This window comes from Mya arenaria, chromosome 16, assembly GCF_026914265.1.
Source record: "Mya arenaria isolate MELC-2E11 chromosome 16, ASM2691426v1".
NCBI lineage: Eukaryota > Metazoa > Mollusca > Bivalvia > Myida > Myidae > Mya > Mya arenaria.
In genome coordinates this window covers 10,441,569-10,452,666 of record NC_069137.1, presented here as the reverse complement: position 1 = coordinate 10,452,666, position 11,098 = coordinate 10,441,569, and the positions used below count along the sequence as shown (strand labels likewise).

Here is an 11,098-nt window from a genome sequence, read left to right as displayed (position 1 = left end):
CATGCGAGTGTTTTAGAACGAACCATTGCTACTCTCCTTGTCCAGGTATTGACATGCACAATTTTAACAGTTTGCGCTAGGGGCTGTTGACAGTGTTTCAAAAAATAGTTTCAATGAAATCGAGACAGTAATGTTTTGAACGTAGTCTGTGCTTCCATTAGAATGTATGAATCTTATTAATATGCATCAATAAATGTTAAAGTTTAATGGCATATATGCATTCATTAAGTGCTAGTCTGATTCATTAATCATTTTCGCGGGTGTTCAGATGTCCGGCTACTGCCACTGATCCGATTCACACTATCTGTATCAGGTTTCACGTTGACAATGTGTTGTAAGTCAGCTAGGTGATCCAAAATAAAAATAAAAATATATGATAAAACAAGGCTCTGTCACAACGCTCACTCCGCCCATTCTTAATCGATAATTGCTATGAAAGTTGAGAACGAATAGCAAAAAGAAGTACGACAGTATAAATATAAGATTAAATATTACATTTAAGAATTTAAATATTAAACATTCTATATATCATGGAAACATTAAACACAAAACACAAAATAATCACCACAAATGCATGCAATAATACATGTTTAGAGGTATAACGATGCATTCAGTAATACGTTTTTGGAAAAATAAGCATTTTTGTGTATTAATGGTATAATTTATTAAGCTGAACGATATTCCCCAAATAGGATATGTACATGAGAGAAGGAAGTAAACGTTAAAAGTCCTTCAACTATTAGAATATATTTACAGTGTAAACTTAATTTACGATGATTTCGTTTAAGTGGGAGTTTTCGTTTACGGAGCGTTTAGTTGGTTAAAGACATAAGGTTATTTCGAGTAAGTTACCCAAGCTTAAGGTTCTATACAATGTTTGCTATCCGCTGTGTTATGAGAATGCTTGCAGTCAACTATACAAAAGCAATTACAGGGACAAGAGCTTAGATACATTGAGACAATAAATTAAAAATTATGTGCATATCAGATTGATATGCGCGCAATTATCTGCCTATTTGGGAACAACTTCGTACAGATTTGTAAACAAATAGATAATTTATCACCGCAAACATGCTTATGGCAAATACTGAAGTAATCAAATGGTTAGAGGGTAAGGCGGGTGATCTGTGCTTCAAGCGCTTTCACCATTTAAGAAACAATGCAAATATGATCACTCTTAATTGTACAAGAACTTTACACAAAAGAGAAGAAATGTCAGAAATCTGTCTATAACGTCGCAACAAAATAATGTACATTTTGGTTATTCCAAAAGACCCTTTCTGATTTAAAACCAATCCTATGTTCGTAAGAGTACCATACGTGTTGTTCAGACTGCTTGTTGTTGGTACTTGTAGTCCAAAGTTACACAGTGTAGCGGATTAATAAATTTGATCGTCGGCAATTTTTAACATTCTTATGTAAACGTTTCCTATTGTACAAGTGAGTACATATGTTTTCGTTTATGATTTTCAACAAATCGTTACTAGTTGGAATTATTTTTTGTTGGTCTGTACTCACATCCAAATGTGAAAGCAACACTATTCTAAAGTATGTTTAAAAGTACATGCTGTCTTAAAAAGTATTAAAATCGTAAATCGTGTATGGTGTATAAACATATTTATTAAATAAATCACAATTCATGTTTTCGAGGAGTTTAAACACTCCAAACGTTTTCCAACTACGTAATGTCTTCAAAAGCAACCCAAACATTTGATCAAACAGAATACAAATACATAATAAATTATTGTGCAATAAAACGGTTTTAAGTAAAATTCTTCGACATTAGTTATGTTTGCAGCATGGTTTTGATTAAAAATTGTAAAACTTGAGCTATATTACTTTCTTTTTTTGAGGAAACGCCTAAGATTTACTGGTTAATTCTCATTACTACAGAAAGTGGTGATTTCAAGCATATTTAATTCTGTTATTAATCGCATTTTCAACGGTTGTCAGAACCCTCCCACCGCTCCCCCCCCCTCCATTTACTATGGTGTATTTAAAGGTGTGTTAAAAATATAACTATTTAAAGTATTGATTTTAATTCATAATTGTTAAAGTTTTTGTTTAATTTTGACAAGTTATTATCAGTTTCGACGACCTCGATTTAAATCATAAAAGAGTCCCATTTTAGTCTGAGAACTATACAATGACAGTCATACATTTCCTGCCAGATCATTATTATTTAGCAATGCATCTGGCTATTATAGATCGTAATTCAATAGTCAAACTAATAATATAATCACCCACTCAATCTTTGAAATATATATAACATTGCAAACGTGACATTAGATTTCTTGATACTGAAAATATGTGATCTTAGTACCAAATAATTGATGCCAATATCTACACAAACAGTACTCATACCCGTTACAATTTCTTGTAAGGCCATAACATGTTGTAAATGTCCTATATATTCAACGTGTCGAGAGAGGACATACAATACGGCCAATATGAAATCAAATAATTATCGAGTTAAAGTTAAACTGCTTGTGTAAGAAATAAAGTATTTTCTTTAAACTGCGAAGTTCTGAAAACGAAAAATAAACAGCCCATTAAAACGAACAAAATTATAATATACTTTAATCATTCATCAAGACCTTGATAATAATTTAAGGCTGCTTTTTAAAAGCAAACAACCATAATCGTTGAACACCTGCATTATTATTTAGCGGGGACCTTATAGAAGCGCAGTTTATTTTTATCCTACATGAACACGTTATCTTTAAATAAATAAATGCATGGTCGGGAAAACCGACAGTGCAGGACTCACGACAATACTCCTCATGTCTAACGACCTTAGCGAAGCGAATATTTAAGATAGTTGACTTTGGATATTTATTGCTGGATATCAATATGTGTCGAGTGCTGTGAGAGAACCAAAAGAGCTTCATCTTACTATTTAAAGTGCTCTACTCGTTAGCGATTGCCATACGTAACTAAACTGGGGACGACGAAACATTGAACTTAGTGTGGTTTTGGAGTTGCGCTGACATTTCAATAACATTTATATCAGAACAAGGAACTCTCAAAGGTAAACTTTTTTGCACAATTCAGTGGTGATATTAGCAATAGGAGGTTTATACTTATATGATGAAATACTTTGGCAGCAACTAAATTTGACGATATTTTGAAACCAGAAAACATACTCCTTATTGTATAGCATATTGATACGAACGTATAAGTAAAAAAATAGTTATTTTGTTATAGTATTATTGTTGCAAAATTATGATTGCTTTAAGAATTAATATAATCCCGTCTCCTATTAAATAACAAAACATATATATCTAAATTAAAGCATTATTACTATAAAAATGTTTATATTAAGACATGGCCTGATATATATTAATAAAAAAATGGAGCCATGAAAAAGAATGTGTTAATCAGCAATAAAGAAATTACAATAGTAATGCATTGCTAATAAAAAATGAAAGCTACAGGAAGCATACAATTATACCCGTATTATGTTCATAGAGCCAACAAAATACCGAATACAAACGAGACGAAGTGCTTCAACATAACACATTTAATACATAGTGAATACCGTAATTGTTTACTTGCAGAAACCGTTAAGAATATCACATGATAAAAGAAAATTAAAAAAGCACTGACTATGGTGATGGTGATCATATAATGTTCGACGGTGATCATGGCTTCAATGTTGATCATTGTTAGTTCAGTTGGGATCATTGTTAGTTCAGTTGGGATCATTGTTGATTCAGATGGGATATTGTTAGTTAATTGGTGATCATTGTTAGCTCAGAGATGATCATTATTAGTTAATTTATGATCATTGTTAGTTCAATGGCGATCATTGTTAGTTCAATGATGATCATTGTTAGATCAGTGGTTTTCATATTTTGTTCAATAGTAATCATTGTTAGTTCAGTGGTTATCAATGTTCGTTCAATAGTGATCATTGTTAGTTCAGTAGTGATCATTGTTCTTTCAATATGGATCATTGTTAGATCAGTAGTGATCATTGTTAGTTCATTGGTGATCATTGTAAGCTCAATGCAAATCATTGTTATTTCAGTGATGATCATTGTTAGTTCAGTGATAATCATTGTTAGTTCAATTGTTATCATTGTTAGTTCAGTGATGATCATTGTTAGTTTAGTGGTGATCATTGTTCGTTCAAAAGTGATTATTAATGTTTGTTTTAAATCGTGTGAATTACGCTTTGAACTGTCATTTTATATCAATTAAATTTAAATTGTGTTAATTTCGTTATTGCGACTTATATTTGTTAGTAAAATCGTGTGAATTAAGCTTTACACTTCCATTTTATATCACTTAAATTTAAAATAATGTCGTGTTGAGGCACTTATATTTGTTATCAAATGCATAATTTAAACTATTATTGACAATATGCCCGTAAATTCTCACATGCTTATTTACTACCACGGCGTGTATATAAATCGTTTTCACAGAAAGTAAATTTCTATAATAACGAACTCGTATGACCGGCGACCAGTCAATACAAACACAGAGATAATTTATTTTATTTAATTTCCTGTTTTATACATTAGGCTTATTTATTTTATATGACGTTTTGAAGTTTTACACGCATCAAAACGGTTATCGACGACAAATTTTAAGTAAAGTTGAAAAAGAGTTGATATCATTAACAAATCTTCTTTTTATTCATAACTTAAATTTATCCGTGTACACTTCCCCATTGGCAATTGCAAACATGTATCCCTCTATGCCGCGTCTAAAAATGCGACCACTTTTTTGGCTTAAAGTAAATGATATCATTTAAGTACTCTTCAGATATTCAGATTTGTTTGCAAAACCTCAGAGTTTTAAGTGTCGGTGCACTATGAGATGGCTAGAAGTGCATAAATATTAAAGCCTTATAAAACATATACCCTGAGTGCTTTACATAACAACTTAGATATGGGAGCTACTTGTTCAACATAAGTGTTTGATATGTTTAATAATACAATACAAATATCCAAGGTGACGTTTAAACCCGGCTTTAAAAACATATGTTTTCCGGCAATAAAGATTAAACTGAGATTTAAAAGGAAGAGGGAATACTTTTACACTAAAATTCTAGGTTAAAAAACGAAATGTTTTTGATTGATTTGAACACTTAACAAGTTTTTTACGATTCAAATCAAACGTCATCGCAAACATTGCTGGGACAAAAAATCAACGGCGATGTTTCCGAAAATGAGGTTACGTTAAGGGGTTGAGGCAAAGCTTAGATCTCCTAGATGAGTAGTAATGTTGTATTAATACATTTTATTTAATCATGACTCCTACGAAAAAGTTAAACATGCATCAGTCTTAATCATACCATAATTACTGTATTTATATTTAATCAACGACATGGCCTGATTAATACTTGTAAAGAGTAGAAAACATGTTTTAGTACGTTTTTTCCAGCAACAAAGAAACATTAACATAAAGTGCGTCTTTAATAAAAAAAAGTGAAAGCTACAGGAAATAAATAATTAAACCTGTGCCAACAAATCACCAACTAATAAAGAGACGAAGCGCTACATCATATCACTGCCTCGTGGTAAAAGGACAAAATAACCGATTATGGTGATAGTGATCATTGTTAGTTTAGTGTTGATCATTGTAAATTCAGTGCTGATCATCAGAGAGCTATATATATAGTGTAAGATCACACGTACTGGGATAAAATAGGAAGTGAATAATTGAAAGTCTTCTATGTAGGCGTGTGTTTGTTAAAAAACAACATCAAAATATACATTAATACTGATATTATGAGAATAAAATAATTTATTATACAAAAATAGAGATGTTTAAACACGTCGTAAATGCCTTAACCGTTAATAACTTAAAACAACAAAGCAATGACACTAATGTCTACTTTATGTTATATGGTATAACAGAAATTGAAAATCTCCTTTGGACGTGTTTTTTATACATATAAAACAAAACACATCAGAGAGAAAGAGACTCATTATTTAAATAAGATAACAGTGCAGATCATGTATACACTCATAGCATTTTGTTCATTTCCGTGACTTCCTCATCTTGATTTTGGTCCAGATTGACTTCAACAACCGTGGGATCAAGGTCGTTGCCTTTAAAATGCGATAAAAACATCACTGAGACTAGACCGCTTATGGAAGTGTTTTATTTTTATATTTTTACCTTTATTAGAGATTAGTCTCATGAAAACTGACTGTGTCAACACTTATCCATGTTTGTATTTCCACCGGTGGCTGACCAAATCTAATAAAGAAATTTATTATTGAGATCTTTATCGATATGAGTATACAGATACGTCAAATGTACCACATGCCATGTTTTGGATTTTCTCCTACGAATAGCTAATTACATATCAAATCATCATAATATTATGAACGCTAATAGAACGGCATTCACGACGATTCTGATAAACTCATACGAATCTCTCATTGCACAATTACAGGAAATCTTATGTTGGATATGCTATTAGCTTAAAATATTGTTGGATCAGACGTGTTTATACTCCTTATGCAGGCTGAACACAATTCTTGCAAGACATCAGCACTGTTCAGATATCAGTTAAATCGTAGCGCACGCACAACAAGCAGGGTAAAAGCATCAACACCTTTACTGAACTCAGGGCATGATGTATAACGGTCACAAGCCTACAAACAACAAGATGGTGCGTTTTATTAAATATATTTTAAATGTTGTGTTTTGGTTGATTTTACTAATACAGATTATCTTGAAAATTAGAAACTTGACAAAGCCGATGGTTATAAGCAAACAATAAGTGTACGTTAATAATGTTTAATGTATTGTTTTGCTATAACTTTTCAAGATGTAAGGTAAAACAAACAATGGACTGCATCGACTGAATTCATGTTTGTGTAATGTATTGTTTACAGAGTGTGCTACTTTTTCAGGGGTCCGGTAAATGCAATCGCATCCATTCAAAACAAGTATCTTTAATTTGTATAGTAGCAACCGTCATCCTAACGCTTGTGTTCCTAGTTCTGATAATAACCTTAGCTGTAACAAGAACATCTTTAAAACATCAAGAAAGCTTCACATGCTTTCCTTGCGACGAAATGAAGTCCAATGCTGACATAAACCTAGGCCCAGAAGCTGCTGATCGTTCTACTATCAAACGAAGGGACGATGGGATGTGTTGTGGACCTGTTGAAAGCATTATTCAGATAATATTTCAAATGGTAAATCATTAAGTGCACAGTTTATTTAAGCAAATCAAATACTTCGGACCAAAGCACATGTCTTTATCAGGTTTTTCTATGCTACAAAGGATAAAAATAATACTTTCAAATTCCATAAAAATAATGCATTGAAACACAACAAATTTGATGTTAAACGTGACACGGACATTCTCGTCCAAAACTGTTGCAAACCCTATGTTTCATCGAAAATTGTATAAAAAAATCTTAATGTTAGGTTTTTAAAAATAAATTTGCCAAGTATTCAATTAAACATCGCAGGGAGTTAATTTACGATCACTAGTATCTTACTTGACTCGTCTTCAATCTCAAACTCAGACATATATACCAGTTAATTTATATTTATCTTGTCTGTCATACACTTCATATTACTCTTTAGGAAATGGCAGCTCAGTATCACTACAGCAGTTCTGGTCAAAGTAAGTATAAGTCAAGTTTATTTGCAAATGAATGCAATGTGGATCAATAAGCAATGTATGCATCGCTTATAAAGTTAATAAATGGTGTAATAAAATTTCTTATATCCACCAATTACACATATTGTAATTGTATCATTATACAGGTCTCATTGACATAGCGGACGAGTATGCTGGCTGTGAGAGAGTTACAAACGACAAACAGCCCATTGCTAAAGCAGTTGGAATTGTGGAGTTCAAACCTAGCGACATTGTAAATGGTAAGAACAAATATAATCATATAAGAAATCATTTGATATTTGTTTCTTCTATGTGTGATATATTTTTTTAAATTAATATTAATTTCAGGTCATCACAAGGTCCTGTGGAACAAAAACGGTCGAACCTTTTACACAAAACACTGCGTCCACTTAGAGCTCGAAGGTGAAATATTTGTCCGGCAGCCTGGCTACTACATCGTTTCGTCGCAGCTAAATCTCCGGCGACGAAAAGAGACCAGTCCACCGATTAATGAAACAAGACCAACGACTTTCATTCATCATGTTGATATCCTTTCCCACAAATTTGGAACGACTGGTGTCCTAATGCAAACCGAAAAATCAATTGAAAGAAATGGTGGTTATTTTACAAGCTTCCTGTCAGCGGTTTTTAAGCTGAACAAATATGACAGGCTCTCTGTATCTGTATCCCATCCTGCATTGTTAGACATTGACAATTACAATGATCATTTCCTGGTTTATTACAATTATGATCTGCCATACTGAAATAATATTCAATTACGTTTGATTTCAACATTGGCATTGATTAGCAGTGTCTATTTTTTTATTTAAGCTGCAACCTAACGTTCCAATAATAATAACATTAATAATTATAATAGCAATAGTAATAAAGCAAGTATGTACGATCAGTGAACAAAATAAAACTCAATCATTTTGTGTTTGGCTAAAGTAATACACTAGTATGTCATCATGTGTATTTTATAGCTTGAAAAGGTATTGAATGAAGTTATATGATGAATTACAGTATACAATTCAAAACATTTTTTGATAAATATGTTGTGTTTTTGAAGTTTATTGGGATGTACGACAGTAGAGTGAATTGATTTGCATTTCGTCAATATATATATATATATATATATATATATATATATATATATATATATATATATATATATATATACATATATATAAACATATCCATTGCCGCATTTTAAGTAAGAATTGTATCTGTCCCACATCTATATCATATTGTCTTAAGAAGATCGTGCCTAATAAAGCAGCTTAATTCAAGGAAACATTCGTGCTACCACTGCATTTTTTTGGTTTATTTATAAAATTGAATCATTATACTGAATGTTGTTACAAGTAATGCCAATCACTGTTTAAGGTCCTCGTGTCCCTTATCAAATTGAGTACAAATGTACGTTACATTGCTATAATTATATAAAAAATAAATCATATTTGTGTTTCATTCTGTTTGATTACCCTCGTATTTGCTTACCTATTAAGTCAACAGCATTTGTGTTTTATTAATTCATACAGACATATATGAACTATGAGTTGTTGTTGGTTTTCGTCAATTGTGTTTTTCTTTTTAGATTTGTTGTATCAAAATATAGATAAGATGACTGTATATTTGCAAAATAGCGCAACTTGTATGATATATATGTTCATCTTTTCCTTAAAACATGTACAGTTAACTTCTACATGCTTAGATATAATATGTTACGGTTTACCCAATATGTTAACAAACACGATTCAAGAATTCATTGGTTATCGCTGTCAAGTAAATGTCTTAACTAGTCGAGCGAAAACGACGTCAATTTGAAGTTGAATATTCTCTCATCAATGATTTGTATAAATAACATTTACGTCTCATTTGCGAGTTAACTTCGTTAACATACATTCATGTAACAATTAACTTCTACAAGCTTAGATATTATATGTTACGGTTTACCCAATATATAACAAGCATGACTCTGAAATTCATTGGTTATCACTGTCAAGTATGCTCCTTTAAACGTCTTAACTAGTCGAGCGAAAACGGCGTCAATTTAAAGTTGAATATTCTCTCATCAATGATTTGTATAAATAACATTTACGTCTCATTTGCGAGTGAACTTCGTTAACATACATTGCTTTAAATATGTTTTATTTGCAATCAGTCAAATCTGAACTGTCTGTCATGATTTATGTTATTATAAAACTCAGATTGGTCTTTTATTTTTATTAGTGTGGACAATGTTCACAATAATACGTTTTGACTCATAAGTGACCGGCCGCTACTAAATGTCACTTAACATACATACTGTTTACTAATAGCTTCTGATATATAACTTTACTACGCTCTATGAGTATACAAAAACCAATATGAAAACACAGTTTATGTAGTTTCAAACTCAATATTTTCTGATTATTGTTTGATTTTGATTGTTTAGTTAATAGAGCACTCGTGTTTAATTATATTTATTTGATTGTTCAGCTTACTTTTTTGTAAATGTAATTTTTTTTTTTTTTTTTTTTTTGCATATTATTAATAAAAAAAATCAGAAATCCGTACCAGGCTAAGTCAAATCTTCAATCCCCTTTGTCTCTATTTCAACAAGAACAAAAACGGTTTATACTTTTGTTCCGAAAACCATTTAACTTTACTTAATACAACATATACCCATTTTTAAATCGAATTTAATAGCCCTTACCTTCATAGAACAATATATCCGCATGTGACTTGTAACGATCAATAACAAACACATGTAATGTAAACAAAATATTCTTACATGATCTGGTTTCAGCATTTCACTCATCATTGGATAATTATTTGTCACAAGTGTAACTACTTAAATGGTTATGTGTCTTTAGTTTTAACGATAACTACTAGGATGAAGATCATCACATAACAACATATTACCAATTAATTATATTGAATTAATTTCTTGAAATATTCATGTATTTGTCCTTTTCGTTTTTTATCAATGTACATCTATTTTGCCGTCGGAATGTACGCACTCTTCTTGTTATTCTTTATGAAAAAGTTCCTAATTTAATAAATTAATTTAAATTAATTTATTTTACGATTTCTATTTACTAGCTTCTGCATCTTTCTGTGGTTGATCCTGCCCCCCCCCCCGCCCAAAGTTTCAGCTTAACCATGAGTTTTGATTACTATCAAATAACCTAATAGTAGTTTGATATCTGTGTTTATTGGGTAAGAGTAGGGCACTTAAAGGACAATACCCGCTGCGAATAGGCTTCCGTTGCCTGACCAACTTGTCTGGTTTCATTTATCCTTCTTGCATGTGAAGATATACAACCTGATCCAGGTCCGATTACCCTATCTGATCAAACATGTTGGTAGTCCATTCAAATGGGGATTTCTATCCATAAAAGCGATAGTGTTTTGCTGAGTTTTCAGAATTTGATATTATATGATACACTGAAAAGTTGTTATATGATTCCTGATCTTTTACACGTTGACTCTTACATTATGTTAATAAAAGAC

At 31.5% G+C, this 11,098-nt stretch overlaps 1 protein-coding gene across 1 annotated transcript; it reads left to right on the top strand.

Moving 5' to 3' along the window:
* The first annotated feature begins 2,925 nt into the window (after window positions 1–2,925).
* On the top strand, window positions 2,926–8,504 carry LOC128221139 (uncharacterized). The gene is made up of 6 exons (XM_052929593.1): window positions 2,926–3,031; window positions 6,487–6,634; window positions 6,879–7,166; window positions 7,564–7,603; window positions 7,747–7,860; window positions 7,949–8,504. The coding sequence occupies exons 2-6, from the start codon at window positions 6,596–6,598 to the stop codon at window positions 8,362–8,364; spliced, it is 897 nt and encodes a 298-aa protein (XP_052785553.1). The 5' UTR covers window positions 2,926–3,031; window positions 6,487–6,595; the 3' UTR covers window positions 8,365–8,504.
* Window positions 8,505–11,098: the final 2,594 nt, after the last annotated feature.

Excerpts from the sequence above, each read along its gene's own strand:
- LOC128221139 (XM_052929593.1), top strand. The coding sequence starts at position 6,596 with ATGATGTATAACGGTCACAAGCCTACAAACAACAAGATG. Across the intron at positions 6,635-6,878 it reads AGCCTACAAACAACAAGATG|GGGTCCGGTAAATGCAATCG; the intron begins GTGCGTTTTATT and ends CTACTTTTTCAG. Across the intron at positions 7,167-7,563 it reads TTCAGATAATATTTCAAATG|GAAATGGCAGCTCAGTATCA; the intron begins GTAAATCATTAA and ends ATTACTCTTTAG.